The sequence below is a fragment of the Odocoileus virginianus genome, chromosome 34 (assembly GCF_023699985.2).
Source record: "Odocoileus virginianus isolate 20LAN1187 ecotype Illinois chromosome 34, Ovbor_1.2, whole genome shotgun sequence".
Lineage (NCBI taxonomy): Eukaryota > Metazoa > Chordata > Mammalia > Artiodactyla > Cervidae > Odocoileus > Odocoileus virginianus.
Window position 1 is genome coordinate 30,350,380 of NC_069707.1, and position 17,691 is coordinate 30,368,070.

The 17,691-nt window shown below is 34.5% G+C and overlaps 1 protein-coding gene across 11 annotated transcripts in view; it reads right to left on the minus strand.

Annotated features, from left to right (window-relative positions):
* EYA4 (EYA transcriptional coactivator and phosphatase 4) overlaps positions 1–17,691 on the minus strand; it is a 301,073-nt gene that overhangs the window by 58,047 nt on the left and 225,335 nt on the right. For 8 of the 11 annotated variants that reach the window (XM_070461688.1, XM_070461693.1, XM_070461689.1 and 5 more), the window contains 5 exons: positions 16,368–16,492; positions 6,935–7,027; positions 1,983–2,049; positions 616–758; positions 295–438 (listed from right to left, as the gene is read on the minus strand). In XM_070461688.1, coding sequence (XP_070317789.1) covers positions 295–438; positions 616–758; positions 1,983–2,049; positions 6,935–7,027; positions 16,368–16,492 — 572 coding nt within the window. The remainder of the gene's footprint in view (positions 1–294; positions 439–615; positions 759–1,982; positions 2,050–6,934; positions 7,028–16,367; positions 16,493–17,691) is intronic. The other 3 variants (XM_070461696.1, XM_070461695.1, XM_070461697.1) reach the window with 1 other exon arrangement.

The following is a 17,691-nucleotide window of genomic DNA, read 5'->3' on the forward strand; positions in this document are numbered from 1 at the left end:
CAAACATGTGACTGGTGTGGTGACTGGCTGGGAGGTTGCTTTGCTTGGACTCAGCTTCCTGCCAATTTTATGCAACTTAAGCTTAAGTATTTAAATTTAATATGGGTCATGTTTCTTGATGTATGTTGAGCTCTTTTCATCACGTTCCCCCTTAGTTATCTTTTCCAATGATATCGTCTGAGCAGTGGTAGCATTTAATACTGTCTTCATTACTATATATTCTTAGTCTGAAGCCAAGGAGTCTCATTCAAAGAATTCTTTTTCATTTAACACGTTTCCTGCGTGACTGCTTACCTGGCATCTGATAAGAATAAGGGGTCTGGCCTGGCTGTGGGGTAGAGAAGCCTGGGCTGTAACTGAGGCACCCACTCTGTAACGGGGACTGAGTTTGCGAGAGTCCACTCTCTGTCTTGATGCCTGGTAACATCACGCCCAGATCTGTTTGGAAAGTGCATGTGCAAACCATTTCATTAGTAAAATGATCGTGCTGTAACATGAGTTGCAACTTATATTAGAATATAAGAGTCTAAATAAGAATATTAGAATATACAACTACTAGCCAGCAGGATTACCTGCTTGTAACAAAAGAAGGAGAAGAGAGAAGACGTGAAATACCGTAAGTGGGCAGGCTGTAGGGCTGTCCTGTCTGAGAGTAGGCAGTGTAGACGGCTGGCTGCTGCATCCCCGAATACTGAGTCTGGCCTGCATAGGCGGACATTGTTTGAGCTGCTGGTGTAGAAAGAATGTGTGGATAGGGCCTAAATATCAGAAAAATAGCATTACTGTGGCAACAAAGACTGCATATTATTTCAGACAGCTTAGATTCAGTGAAACCTGATAATAGCCAGGAAGTAATCCTCTTCTTTATCCACAATATCATTTTAACAATATAGAAAAGGACAAGAGTCTGAAGGTCAGGAAACCGGGCTCTGTTATAACCCAGTCTCAATACCTTGGACAAATAAACTTCCTAAGTCTATACTTCACCTGTGAAAAGAAAACTTTGGTTTAGATATCATCCTGAAAGTCTCTTCCAGGTCTATATTGCTTATATCTGAAATAGTATTCCAACTGATATGTAGATGAGGCAAGTGGAGTCCAGGTCAGTTAATTAATGAGCCCAGGTCAGTTAATTAATTAATTAACTCATGAGCATTATTTCCTGTTACCATGCATGACCCAATGCCATGTAATGACTACAAAAGTCATTAAAAGTCCTAGGAAGAATTCCCTACAAGAACTAAAAATTTTACCAAAACATTTTTTTTTTAAGTACGCAGCTTCTTGAAATGTAAAGCCTTTCCTTTCATCTTGCCACATCTTACAGAATGTCCTCAAAATAGATATCCAATCTCTAGCCTATGCTTAAGGATAAACACTGTAGCTGCTGTGGAAAATAACTTTTAAATGTGCATGATCAGGAATCCCAAATCTTATCTCTCTGATGGCAACCAAATTCAGATATACACCCAATATAGTTAAGCTTGAAATATTTACCACTGTCCTCAAAACATTGACTACATTAGTTATAAAAGCAATAGTGTATATTTTTCCAAAATGTTTATTAATATTTGAAACCCAATAAAAATATCATAAAGCTGGAACAAATTATGAAGTGTTGAGGTTTGAGTAAAATGTAATCTTTGCAGATTTTCTTTAAACTAGTAAGAGTTTTCAACTTTTTATTAAAAAAACAGTATATTCTGATCTGTGCTTGATGCTTTCTTCAAAATATATAAATGTTCAGAACTAAAGGAACTGTCTGGACAAAAGTGAATATATTCCTAGATTTGTGAAAGATATTTATTTATAGGTCTAATCTATCTGATGAATCTATCCAAGAATCTATCTATTCAACTATCTGTAACATTTATATATATAAATATACCCTGATTTGAAGTTATTATATTGTGTAAATATGATTCATCAAGATAATCCCAGAAAATTATTCTAACAAATATGAAAGACTACTGACCACTTACTTGGAAGGATACAGCTGTGGGGAATATTGATGTGCAGATCTGGGGCTGTAGCCACTACTTGTTATTACTGTGAGACACAAAAAATAGAAAAAAGGTTGCTTCATAAATATGTTTCATTGGTTTCACTGGGGTAATCAAAACTAATTTAAAGAAATGGCCATGTTAGAGAGGTATTTCAAAAAATTCATTCATTTTCTAAACAGAAAATTCATTCGTTTTCTAAACAGAAACAGATGCCTAAACATTTTCTTCTAATTAAACTGTTCCATATTTGTTCTAGGAAAATGACATGATATCTTCTCACAAATCAATCCCCTTCATCATTCTTCCATTTTCTCAAATCAGTGGCATGCTCTTATGCGTTAATATGCTATGAATAAATATCCTTGATTATAAGTAATTAAGCTTTCATGATATAAAAGTAAACCTTTTCATTTGCAAACTTCATGTTTTAAATTCCAAACATGATGACAAAATAGTATTCTTCCTCTGCATTTACTCTAATAGAAATACAATAAAAATTAAGAAAAATGTGATGTTTCAACCTTCATTTTCAAGTTATAAAACGATAATGCTTTCTATTTCCTTTCATTTTGTCAATCTGATGAGTAGTTAAAGTGCAGAGTCCAAATAATTCTCGTAATAACTGGAATATACACAGAAAGCCTGGGTGACAATGCGACATGAAGAAAAGCAGAACTATGACATCCAGCAGCAATCCTATTTACAAATGTATTTTGAACTCTCACAGACTGGACTTTGTTGAGAAGATTTTAAAGGTGAAAATCAGGTCTTATCAACATTTTGGCCAAACATGCAGTCCCAAATTGGACTATTTCCAAAAGTTTGGAAGTTTCTTTTTCCTTTAACCATCTGCCTTGACTAAGACAGATGTATTGCAAATATATGGACCCTAAAGTGTTAAGGCCGTCCCTTCAGAGCCAATCCATACTGGGCAAGCACACAGAGTGTCTTTATTAGGCCATCTGCTGTTCATTCACTTTTCAAAAAGATTAAAGTAGCATTCAACGCAGCGCTGGAATTAGTTTAGCCTAATCAATCATAGTTATACTTCAAAGTACTGTGTCCTTTCTAAGTTGTTCATAATTCTGGAGCTAAACTTTCAGAATTGTAAAAATGACAAAGAGGTTTAGGTTGCTAACTATTTTATGAAACATGATATATTTCTATATCCAAATACTATTAAGTACCCTTGTGATCTACTGCTTCATAAACACATAGAATTTAATGTATTTAAAATGCTATTTGGACTGTAAGCTCTGAGTATGGAGAGTATATTATAGTTTTCATAGCAATAATGCAGAAAGTACATTTTCAAGAATAGTATGAATCAGTTTTGACAATCACTGAATATGATTTGAGGTGTAATGTCTTAAATGTTTTCAGCAACCAAAATTTAAGTGAATTTGCTAGGTATATTTGAAAATATGTGGAGCAGTGAGCCATTAAGTTTTTACTTGTTTATGAAAAACATAAAAAATGTTCAAAACTTTCAAATCAACTCAATGAGAACAAGCCTTTTCTATCACATCATGGGTACTAAACATACATTGTGTAATAGCAACAGTATACTGTGTAGGAAATTCAGTCTGATTCATTAATTAACAATGATTAGCAGAAATATAGTTAAGTAAGGCCTAATTTCACATTTTCATCTCATTTATAAAACTTCATTGTGGTACATGCAAGACTTAGACTATACTAATCAGTTATTGTCAAGATTGTGAAACACAAGGCTTTTCTAAAGTAATATCAAATAATGAAAAAAATACTTAGCTTTTATTGAATTAGCCAAACAAAATTATTTTTTAAAAAGCCTCACATATATGAACACAATTCTGAATATACAGGATGCTTCTTCCCTCTAATGAATGAATCTAGATATCATTAGAATAATGTACCCATAACAGTACAGAGATTCAACTTTTAAAATTTCATATTAATGCCTATATGTTCATTTTCTAAGTAGAAAACAAAACCTCTGACTCAGAAAATTGTTTACATAAAACTTAGAAAATTTATACTTCTTGACTATACAGTATACATTTGATTCTAATAAATCTGCAGATAACTAAAAACAATGACAATACTGGATTAAAGTGAGCTGAGATTACGCTGATCAAAGTAAAGACTGTTCCTACACAGTCTATTCTCTGCGTATGATTTTTGGAACACCATGTATAAATTTAGAAGACCTTCCTTTTATTCCCTATCAGCATTTAATTAATCAAGAAATGTATGCAAAGCACTCAACTTATTATATTCCATCATTTCCTCATATAAAAGTAAGCAAATGTCTGTCTTCAGAATGTCTGAAAATTAGGTGAAACATTTTTAATGAATATTATCAGATTCTCACAAGGTGGTATCAAGAAATTTTAAGGTTTTACCCTTATTTCTGTAATACCTTAGATCACTGCCTCTTTAGGCGATGAGAGAAGGGAGATGAGTAGTGGGATGGGTAGAAATTTTGCCTGCCAGGGAGCATTAAAAATGTCAGGAGACGCGGTAAGCTGTCACAACGGAGGCATGCTACAATTAACTTGTATGTAAATTATATGTATACAATTAACTTGTATGTTATTGTATACAATAACAGTATGCCAGGTATACTGATAAACACCTTCTATTGCTGAAGACAGCTCCTCCACAAGAAAAAAAAAGGCTGCATTTTTAATAGCAGTGCTGTTGAGAATCCCTGACCTAAATCACTCTGTCCAACTGAACTTGACTTCCCCGGTGGAGCAGTGGTAAAGAACCCATCAGCCAATGCAGGAGGCGAAAGATATGTGGGTTCAATCCTTGGGTCAGGAAGATCCCTTGGAGGAGGAAATGGCAACCTGCTCCAGGATTCTTGCCTGGAAAATCCCATGGACAGAGAAGCCTGGTGGGCTACAGTTCATGGAGCTGCAAAGAGTCAACCATGGCTGAGTGCCTAAGCACGCGTGTGCAAACACACACACACACACACACACACACAACTGGACTTGGTCCATGGAGCTGGAAATAGTCTATATCTGAGTTGTCCAATACGGTAGCCATTAAAAATTATTTAACATACAACTATTAAACAAGCCACTATTAAAAAAAATCCCACATACAACTATTAAAAACTTAGAACATAATTAATGTGACTAGATTAAAAAATTCTTGCTTTTTAACCAAATAGTATTTCATTTAGACTTAAATAAACACATATGGCCAGTGGCTACTTTTCTGGACAGCCCAACCCTACATAATTCTTAAAAGAAAACTGGGAAACTATTTGTAAATATAATATGAGTAAATTCCAGACAGTAAAGTCCAGACAGCTTAACAGTTCACACACATTTCTTTTTCCATCTTTATATTTTCCAATAAACTTTTAAAGAAAGGACTCTTGGACTGACCAGGACATTGTTCTAGACTCATTTATACCAGTGACCACCCAGGAGGCCCTGACTGTTTGGCCTAACCATCTTTAGCATCTCTGTGCCTCGACACTCTTGCTTCTTATAATGGATCATCAGGGATCTCTGCAATTTCCTCCGGAGCTAACACCTTATAATTTTTTCAGTCAGTTTTCATTAACTTTGTGGTATGCTATTTAAGTATGTCAGCAATTATTTCATTCTTAACCTTAAAAACCATGTTCATATATGCATTTGTTTTGCAGAAAGTTTACAATAGTTATAGTATGTTAGTAATACAAATGCTAGGGTAAGTTAGTACCTTATCTCCTGAGCAGCAAGAGAATTGCTAGAAAGGATGTGAATTAGGACACAAGATTCTCTATGCTGCTGCTGCTGCAAGTCGCTTCAGTCGTGTCCGACTCTGTGCGACCCCATAGATGGCAGCCCACCAGGCTCCCCTGTCCCTGGGATTCTCCAGGCAAGAACACTGGAGTGGGTTGCCAGTTCCTTCTCCAAAGCTTCTCTATACAAAGTGTATAAATTATTATATCTTTCTGTTTGGAGTGCTAATATTTATGTGACTACATGGCAGCTGCTTCCAATCAGTGTGAAGCAATGAAATGGGATCATCTGCATCTATGAAAATCAAATATATGCTATAATAACAGAGTTCAAGGCTTCACCTCCACTGTTTTCACATGAGAAGCATACCCACATCAAATTCTTGTATGTGAGAACACAAATAAGTATAAAATACATTAGAGTAGAATAACAGAACCAAGATTTAATATCATGAATACTTTTTTAGGTTTAATGTTCATCTTTCTGCTATACAAATTCCTCCTCAGGTTAAAAAAAAGCCCTCTCATCAGATAATCAACCAAACAAAACATTGTGTTGGGGCAGGAGGGGGTGGAATCCTTAGAGTCCTTTGTGCCCACCTGGGAGTTATCAGGTATTTATAGTTAAAGAGGATTGATGTTTAAAGACACACTATTGTTCTCTTTGAAGCATTAGAGGGAAAGTCAGCGCTCAGAGGCTGGGTTCTAATGCGACCAGCATGTGTTCTCCTGCAGTCCATTAACCTTTAATACTTGTCACTCAGCTGCTTACACGGGAGGGTTTTTTTTTTAAAACCCAGAGAGGAAACAAGGCTATTTAGAAGGAATCGAATGGATAGTTTTACATCTCGAATGTTGGAGAGAAGGCAGTTTTTAGTCCTTTAAACGGGCAAGTTGAAGGAACAACGTTGACTATTACAACCTAATAATTAAATCAAGCACTGTATAAAATAATTATGAAAGAAGCAAGCTTTGCTTATTTCTAATAAGAATGTCGGGGCATTGCTTGGTTGTCAACTGCAGATGCAATAAAACGATTCCAAATGTTATTACTAAAAACACATCATTTTATGATAATACATTTTCCCACAAGTGAATTTATTGCTGGATTTATAAAAATCCAAATTCTCGATTATTCACTAGTAGGACTACATGGACCACAATGTGTACAGAACGAGGCACACGCATAAGGCTTTACCTGACCCAGTAAAAGTGTCAAGCGCTCCGTCTCCAGTCGTGGCTGTGGCGTCACTGCTGTTCAAAGGTTCTGTTTTGACTGCAAGGAGAGACACTACGTAGAAGAATAAGTACATGTGAGTTATATTTCTAACTTTATATCAAAGATGCTGACTGTTAAACTAGTGGCTTTTCTAGCTACCGTGGGCATGCAAGAGAAAATCTGAGAAGTCGATGAGGAGAGTTCTGTTAATTTAGCTTCTAAATGGACATGCATTTATAGAGGATTTAATCTAAAAATCCTCTGTCTAAGCTGCTTCTCTTGAATCTGGCTTTTAAAGGCAGTTAACCTGATGCAGAGAAACAGCATTTTTAACTCACCTAAGCACACTCTGATATTATAGTCAAATGGTAGAAGAAAGGAATCATCAGTCAGTCTTTAGCACACTGAATCCAAATCATGACAGAGATTTACTGCTTATATTTTATTCTTCCCAAGAAGACATTAAAAGGAAAGACTGCTTTAAGAACAATGGTGGCATATGCATACACAGAAACCTGGGTGTGTATTCATATAGTGGGTGAAAAAATCAGGCACTCAATAAATTTCTGCTCTACAAAGACAAAAAAGCCATAAGGTATTGGGTTTTTTTTTTTATTCTAATAGTATAATGATCTTTAATACATTATAGAGACAAGCATAGGAGATGGTTTTTACAGCAGGAAGTATAGCTTTTGAAAACTCTTTAATATATTATTTCTCCTTTGAGGTGGTATATCTTGGCAAAATCCTCATGGGCAATGATGTTGTCACTGAGGTGCACAATACTGTCATTATTAGATGCAACGAGTTTGGCGGGGGCTAGGCAGAAGCCTCCACCCATTTTGTCACACCATATTTTCCCTTTGTGGGCAAAGCTCCATATATCACAGCAGCCAGGGAATACGCTAAATTATTTTCTACTTGACACCTCTTATGTTTCCTAGTTATAAATGGAATAATACCTCAGAAGCAAGCAGAGAACCTCAGAAGCAAGCAGAGAAGCAAAAACCTCAGAAGCAAGCAGAGAACTATAAAGAAAGCTGAAGACTAGCCAACTATGAACAGATATGGCTGAAAGAATAGTGGGCTCAGAGCACACCCACCAACCAAACAAGTCAGCAACGTTACTCTGTTAGAAAAGCGATTAAGGACGGAGAAACACGCAGTAATGACTAGGGTCCCTTCCACATGAACGGAATCACTGCACTCTCCCTCAGCGAGCTCCGGTGTTGATTTAGCATCCGTGATCTAACTATGTCATGAAGATTTGCTGGAAGACTCAAACCGCAAAGGTTGGCAAGAATCTAAACTCTAAACCATGCTGCCTCACAGGCAGCACTAACTAACCAAGAATTCCTTTCATCTGTACAGAGATGATCCAGAGCAGGGTTTAGAAAGGTGTAACAGCTACTCTCAGTGATGCAATGTCCTCAGCTGACTTTTGACATATGACAGAAAGGAACCATCCAAAGCCTCCAGCAAAACGAAGGCAAGAGACAGTTTCTCAGAACCTCCAAATTCTAATTGTGGCTAAATTCCCATTTAAACATGTCTAAATCTATAAATGACATTTGTAAAATAGATTTATTAATACTAAAGGTAATCTATATTGCACTTGTGAACCACGGAGAGTGGGGCAAAATGTCTAAAAAAAATCCCCAAGCTAGACATGAGGTTTTAGTTCTGTTACTTTGAATCCCAACTTTGAGGTCTGATTTCAAAAACTTAGTATTGGTGTTGATTATAATCTCCTCAATTTGAAAATTTCAGGTGGTCAAAAAGAGAAGGAAGGAAAGCTAGAGAATGAATGCAACCAGGTTGCACTCATTATCCTGGAAACATTTCTCATTAAAATTTTAAAAGTCTGCTGTTAGTCAAAGACAAAGGAAGTTCATTTAACTGAAAAGAGGCATCTCTAGAAAGAATATAAAAAGAAGCATACACACCAAGATGTGTTCAGTGTACCAGAATGCAGGGATTTAAAATAATAGCTAAGTGGATGCTAACATCTGGGGGAAAACAGTGTACATTAATATAAACTTATTTTTCATATGTGGTAAGAGTTGAATAATAGGGAAAAGGGGGAGAATTAATCATGCTGCTTACAGAAAATAACATGCTCATAGGAGGCCAGCATCAACAAACATCTCTTGAGTAAGATGTAAAGTTATTTTGATTTTTATAGAGAAAGTAAATAATATTAAGTAATAATATTTTTTTTCCTCAGGAAAAGGAAACTTAGAAGTGAAATAGACATTATATGATTAGCTGATTTATTAAAGATGTTAAAATACAAAGAAGTGTCTAAAAATGATAATCACAAAGTTTGACAAATGAAAGATATTTTCAGTAAAAGTCTGAATATATTTTAAATGTATTTCATTTTCTTTTGTCTTGTTTTTATTTCTACACTTTAAATGAGATATACCATATACTTTTCTAGAGGCAGGAAACCTTGTTAATTTAATATATGCAAGGCACTATTAGAAAGATGTTCATCAGTGAAACAAGTCTAGTTCTATGCATCTATTTTCTAAAACATAAAAATCTTCATTCCAAAAGTTTATGGAGTGTATTCACTGTCATATTCAAATTTTTTTTTTTTTTTAACTGTATTCTATTTTTCTTAACACAGAAATTAAACAGGGCTTTTAACTTTTTTCAGGACAATGTCCAATATGATTACAGTATAAGATATAAAACAGAAATAATAATGTTCTTTTGAAGAAAAGCATCTTCTTTATCACCAAAACTCAAACTTATAAAATAAACATTTTGATTTAAAAAGCAGCAGTCATATTTTAGTGCTTAGGTTAGAGAGTTTTGTGGTTTTATTCTTCTACATGCTCAATATATGTGATTCAAGGGTTCATTTCCCAAAAGGTGGGATGAAAAAACTACATACATGTAGCGTTTTATACAAAACCATTATTTCAAAATATAATTGTATTGACAGGCCCCCTCCACACTAGTTATTCTCTTGCAACTTAGATGTTTTACATAAAGCCAAATACTTTAAAAAATTCAAAGTAATTTTATTATACTGATAAAATTTAATTTTATTTTTAACTTTTAGAAATAATTGATTTCTATGGACTAAATCAAAAATGCATGTGATTATTGTCAGGTGTCAGCTATGGCTACTGAATCATTGATTTTCTCTGTTTACATCCCAACATCTTCCATAACCTCATGCAAGTACTTTCAAAGCAAACTTAATCTTGTCACCTCAGATTATCTTCAGAATTCAAGTACAAAATTAATATATATTAATTATTTTTAGGGGAAGTCTATTATCATAACTCAAGGCTCATGTCCATTTGTTACAATATAAGACTTAATTAATCCCTGAAACAGAGGTGACCTAACTAATTTACATTTCACATGTTATCCTCAGAAATCTGTGTTTAAACTGGGCCAGAAAATATTGCTTAGCCACCTCTGATAACTTAGATTCCAGAAAGAATTTCAGGAAAAGTTAGTTCAGGAAGGATACAATTTACAACTCAACAGGGGGGAAAGAAGTGTTGCCTACCAGTTTTATGATTTATGTTTTTCTAAATCAATTTTTTCATTTCAAAACCTACCAGCATCAAGTGTCTTTCATTTTAAATATCCATAAAGTATTTAGCTTTTGTAAAATGATTTGATGATGCTTACAATTTATGGCTTTCATTCCAAAAAGAAAATCTAAAAGAGCAGAGCCACAACAGTAGGTGGTTCTACTGCACAGACATATAATATTCAGAAACAAATTCATCCCATGTGAGTCAATCATCTATATACTAAAAATTCTAGGAGATCCTTTTCTATGCTATATAGATTTCAAATATAGAAAATACCATAAACCTGATCAGAATGTCTGATACTGGTTCCCCCAAATCTTCTCTTTGAAGTATTTTCTTAATCTCCATGTAGAATCAAATATTCCCCCCTCTGCTGTGCACCCACCTTGAACACATTATGCACTCATTACTTTCAGTTCTGTTTCCCTCTGCTAGACTTTTGGTCCCTTGATGGCCAGTATCATGTTCTATAGGTCACTGGGTTCCCATTTCCTAGCACAGAGCCTGGCATATAAGAGGAACTTGATATATTTTAAGTGAGAAAGTGAAAATTCACATTTAGACCGTATCCTAAGAACTTCCAATGAATCTGAGTATTTTGCATATAAAGTGCAGCTAATCATGTATCTTAACACTATTAGGGAAATCAGAATCTTATATATGGAAGTAATTTTCAAATGATTGGCATGCATTTACATACATGTATATGCAAACACATGAAGCATGATACATGAAGTAACATGCATGAATCTATATCGGGATCAGCAAACTACACCTTACATGCCAAATCTATCCCATGTCTTGTTTTGTATAGCCTGCAAGCTAAGAATGATCCTTATATTTTTAAATAGCTGAAAAATATCAAAGAGGAATAATATTTTATGATATATGACAATTCTATGAATTTCAAATTTCAGTGTTCATAGATCAAGTTTTATTTGAATATGGTCAAGTTCAGTTGTTTACATATTGTCTATGGCTGCTTTTGTGCAGTGAAAGCAGAGTTGGAGAGTTTCAACCATATGGCCTGCAAAGCTGAAAATATTTACTATTTGACTATTTACAGAAAAAGTTTGTTGACCACTGATCTATATGCCAAGGTATGATTGTATTTACTCTATTTTTATTGACAGTTCTTCATTTTAACAATTTAACAAGTGACAAAGATTTGAAAGGAAAATCGAGGTTCCAATATAAATCTGCAGATGTTATTATATAATTAGGATTAAGGTGATGAACCCTTATAAATTAAGGAGTAATATATTTACACAGCACCAAGGTAGTATGGTTGGATATTAAGGTGATACTATTAGTAGTGATATTAGTAAAAACTATTAAAATTATCTTTTTGAAAATCTAGAGCTAATGGAAAGATTTTGAAAAGCCACTAAATTAGCTTTTGACTTTTGTTTTATTACAATAATTTTATAAAGTAATCTAATTCCATCAGTAAAATCCAGAATTATAAATAAAATAGTTTCCTCTAAATGGGAAATGTGCACCACATGCTTAGCTATGTTACAAATGCATGGCATAAAGAGTCATTAAAATTCTATTTCATATCATTATGTCACCAAGATACAATAAACTATATTATGTAATTAAGATTTATAAATAAGTTATATTGTCACTAATGATATATACAAATAAATTAAGTTTATAAAGTATACAATTATAAATAAATAAATAAAATTATATTATCATTAATAAAGTATACTTAACACTTAATTACTAAAAAGTTTGCCTCCATGGCCAGTTTACATGTTTTAAATGAAGAAAATGTATTATCTGACCAAACACTGGACAGTCTTTTAACACACTGCATGTTTCCATTTTCCTTAAAAACTGTTGCCTAATTATCAATGAATTATTAATTAAGGAAAAGGGATTATACTGATTTGTGTGTGTGCATGCTCAGTCATGTCTGACTCTTTGCAACCCCATGGACTGTAGCCCACCAGGCTCCTCTGTCCATGGAATTTTCCAGACAAGAATACTGAAGTGGGTTGCTATTTCCTCCTCCAGGAGATTTTCACAACCCAGGGATCGAACCCATGTGTCCTGTGTCTCCTGCATTGGCAGGCAGATTCTTTACCACTGAGCCACCTGGGAAGCTGGTTTATGTTACCAAAAATTTACATACATTATATAAAACTAAATGTATGATTATGTATATATAAACATACATTTAAAACAAAAGCCTTGCCAGTGAAGTATTACTAGCTTCCTTTTATAGAAAAGAATTAAAACTCAGAGAGCTGAAGTAATTTGCCTAAGAAGACATAGCTGGTAAATATATTACCACATTTCACATCCATAGTCCTCCTGACTCAGAAATCCTTGTTTTTCCCATATGGTCACACAACTCTTAAACATTAATACAAAGAACCAGGAAAACTTGATGTTTTACACTTTGAAAAATGTTTCTGTTGGAAATTAGAAGTAAATTACTAAATATTGATTATATATATTCACTATTATAAAGTTGTATGTGTTATGTTAATAGTTTAGAATAGAATAACAGCTAAGTACGATTTTAGAATCTTAAATGTTTATAAAAATATCAAAATTAGAATATTTTGTTACATGATAATTTAATGAAATTTAAATTTCAGAGTCGATAGATTCAGTTTTATTGGGACCTGACCACTCTTGTTCATTTTTGTAGTGCCTAGGGCTACTTCGGAGGTACAGTGATAGAGTTGCCTAGATGAGACAGAGACAGCATGTCTACAAAGCCTAAAACATTTCCTGTCTGGCTCTTTGCAGGAAAAAACCCTTGAGTTATTATTAAGAGGAACTAAATTCTGGCAACATATTTTTACATATGAAAAGTATGTTTTAAGTGTGGAATTGAAAAAAAAAGAAACTAAAATTATAAAAATTTAAGTAATGGGCATAATGGAGTTCTCGTCATTCACTGATCATATATCTAATTTAATCTACATACAGCAAGGCCCAGGCAAACTGTGGCTATTCCAGCTGCTTGCTTGTAATGCACATTTCTAACACGTCCTGAGCTCTTTTTCATCCTAGAATTGGGTGATTCCACAGAGGTTTTATATGGCTTTAATTTTTAAATTTTGATAGTGTATGAACCTTTGGTTTGGGAGAAAGTGTATTATATTGGTGGTTGTTAAGTCACTAAATCATGTCTGACTCTTTGTGACCCTATGGACTGCAGCCCACCAAGCTTCCTCTGTCCATGGGATTCCCCAGGCAAGAATATTAGAGTGGAATGCCATTTTCTTCTCCAGGGAATCTTCCCTATCCAGGGATCAAACACATCTCTTGCGTTGCAGGCAGATTCTTTACCAACTGAGCCCCCACAGAAACCTGTATTTATATCATATATATGTAAATAAAGGATTGTAGCTAACATCTATAGTTTAAAACATCTTAAGAGACAATTAATAATTTTAAAAATATAGCTTTCATTACTGGTAAATTTTAAATGGTAAGTTTTAAAAGTTAATATTATTTTAAGCATTTTAATTGTAATGTTTATTAAAGTCTACAAAATAGAAAATATCTTTCTGCCACGCTATGAATTTAATTTATTAAAGTCTATAGGCTTCCCAGGTGGCTCCGTGGGTAAAGAATCCTCCTGCAATGCAGGAGACACAGGAGACATGGGTGTGATTCCTGGGTCAGGAAGATCCCTTGGTGGAGGAAATGGCAACCCATTCCAGTATTCTTGCCTGGAGGATCCCATGGACAGAGGAGCTTGGGGGACTATAGTCCACAGGGTCGCAAAGAGTAGGACACGACCGAGGCACCTAGGCACACACACTCATAGGCTGTGGGGACAAAAGGCACAATCTGCTCCAACTGCTCTCATGAATGCGGCAGCTGTGCTGGATTCTTACCATTTAATAAATGGGTAAGTAGTTAGAAAAGTAATCGATGCAGCCATTTGTGCAAAATTATGAAAAACCTAAGAAAAGAACACTACTGACCCAAGATTAGAATGCTAGTTGATATGCAAAACGTGGCCAACTGTTATCAATAAACAACTAAAAGGTGTGTTCATGTCTCCTTTTCTAAGAACTGAATACAGAACAGGGAGTGCAAACAGAAACAGCAACAGGAAGCAAACCAGAAGGACAAACCCACACGCCCAAACACATGCAGTGTACCATCATCTTTCATACTTGTTGCGGAGGAGGGGGTGTTACAACTCAGCAACCAGTCTGCAGTGTTTAAAACAGTCATGTTGTCCCCTGAGAACAGGAACAGCATAAGGGTTCATTGTCTGAATGCCTGCGCAGTGTACCAGAATTGTCATCAACTGCACTGATGCTTGGACTGCTTTCTGGCCCTCTTGCCAAAATGACAACTGCATGGCATGATTTTTACATTTTAGTTTATCAGGTCTGTTTAGTTCAGTTAAATATATATATAACAATGATTAGTGACCTTTATGGTCTGATTTCAGAGTGCATGGGGTTTTTAAAAATCTTTATTATTTACATCCAAGTTAAGGTTTAAATATGAATGTTCTTACTCCACAAGTTATCACTAAACAATCCTAAAAATTTGCAATCCTACAATTAATTAGCTGAAATTATAGATGCATGTTTAGAGACAGATAAACACTATAAACAGGGAAAATGTTAATTTACAAAGGGTTTTGGGTAAAAAAAATATTAAATACAGGCAAGTTGCAATCCACACAACTCTACAAAGAAAACCTTAGAGTTCACCGTTATTCTAAAATAAGTGTAAAGAGGTGTATAAACTTCATAAATTTAAAAGAAAATATGATGTGGCAAATGCTTTGCTAATATTTAATAACATGAATAGCTTATAAATTAAAATAATTTTCAAATAATTTTTCACTCATTAATGAAAACAACTAAATCTACAAAACTTCAAAACAACTGTGAATAATTTAAAATACAGCTTATACACGTGCATATATGTGCGTATGTATGTAGAGTCTTAGTCACTCAGTTGTATCCATTTCTTTGCGACCCTGTGGACTGTAGCTGCCAGGCTCCTCTGTCCATTGGGATTCTCCAGGCAAGAAGACTAGAGTGGATTGCCATTCCCTTCTCCAGGGGATCTTCCCCATCCAGGGATCAAACCCGGGTCTCCTGCATTGCAGGCAGATTCTTTACCATCTGAGCCACCAGGGAAGCCCATATATATACGTATAGGCTTTCTATATATATACACACACACACATATATATATATATTCTGATGCAAAAATCAGATCACATTTTCTTTCAAGTTGGATGTATTTTATAATTATAGGGTGGAATATTTTAAACAGTTGTTATTGTTGCCATATGCTGTGACATAATTATAAGCTAATCAAATGAGAAGATGTCTGGAAAAAATTTCAATTTCTCTTCTAAATACATGTTAGGTATTTCTCTCTTTGAAAAGAAAATGCAGCAGATATGGACATTTTTCTATTTCCAAAACCATTTTTAAGAAAATTTTGGAGCAGCCTTTCTCTTAAAATTCAAAATAAACCCCCAAACTAGCATAATTTCTTTTTTGGGGGGCAGGGGTGGGTGTTAAGATCAGAGCATAAATCCTTTGGACACATTTTGTACATTTTAAAAAATATTTACAAGGGCAAATACAAAAAGAAAGCCTTGCTAAAAGTCTTTAAAATGTTGCTCAGGGCTATCTATTCTTTCTGAATATTTCCAGTTATAGAGGAGGAAGAAAAATATCAAGAAAATGAACAGAACAATAAATAATCCACTAAGTATATAATATTCTGATATTATTGCTAATGAGATATTTACTTACTAGCAGACCTGTACCATGTAAAAGTACAACAAACATTGCAATGTGATTCGGGTGTCTTCAGGCTTGTACGCTTACCTCCTGTCCCATTTGTGGTGACCGAAGTGCTGCTGAGATTAGCTTTCTCCAATTTAGAGCTTCCAGGAGTATCACCACCTCCAACAAGCGGATGAGGACTTGCTAGGTCCTGCATTTCCATAGACCTGTTAGACAGAATTTGAAAATTTCAGCAGTGATTTCTTAATAAACTGTATAAATCACTCTACTGAGCACGCATGTGATCTCACAATAACAGGAATTGAAACCCATAGCTAAGAATTTTTGGTTAACTAGGTGAACATGGCAGTCCATCAAAAATTAATAAATAAGTAAAGCTTCCATGATAGATTCATTGGTTATTTGTAATAACTGGAAAAAAACAACTCACATCTACAGGAAGGAATGAAGAGTGACAGAAAGGTAAATTTAAGTAAATACAAAATATTATCTTATGTTTCTCTTAATGCATGAAAGAGTGAACTGTACAATTGATAAAAGATAAAAGTAAAATATATGACAGCTACAGCATAAAAACTAGCTGCCAGGAGTGGGACTGGCCAGAGATGAATAGCAGAGCATAGAGAATTTTCAGGACAGTGAAAATAACTCTGTATGACATTGTAATGAAAGATGTTATGTCATTATACAATATTCACACCCACTGAATGTACAAAACCAAGAGTTAACCCCAAGGTAAACTATGTACAATGTAAGTTCATCCTTGTTAACAAATGCACCATCCTGGCGAGAGATGCTGGAATGGTAACAGGAGAGGCTACACATGTGTAGGGTAAGAAGTAGATGGGAAGTCTTTGTACCTACTTCTCAACTTTGCTGTAAATGTTAAACTGCTCTAAAAAATAAAGTCTTAGGAAAAAAATCAGGTAAAAAATTTTGGTATGCAAATAAAGCTGTGATTAGTGAGAAATGGTTGGCGGTGGTTTAGTAGCTAAGTCATGTCCGACTCTTGTGACCCATGGACAGAGAAGCCTGGCTCCTCTGTCCATGGGATTCTCCATGCAAGAATACTGGAGCGGGTTGCTATTTCCTTCTCCATTATTGAGAAATATATATCTTTTAATGGTTACATAAGCAAAGGAGAAGGATTTAAAATCTGATTCTAAGAACGATCTTTTCACCTTAAGAAAACTGAAAGAAAAGCAGTTGAATCCAAAATAAGTAGAAGGGAAACAATAAAAAGCAAAAATCGCTGAAACAAAATCTATGAACAATATAGACAACTTACAAATCCAGAGTTTGACCATTAGAGATACTAAAGATATTAAAAATGGTAAGAGAATTTATAAGCAACATTATGTGAAATAATTCAATAATTTAGATAAAATCAGACTTTCTTAAAAGC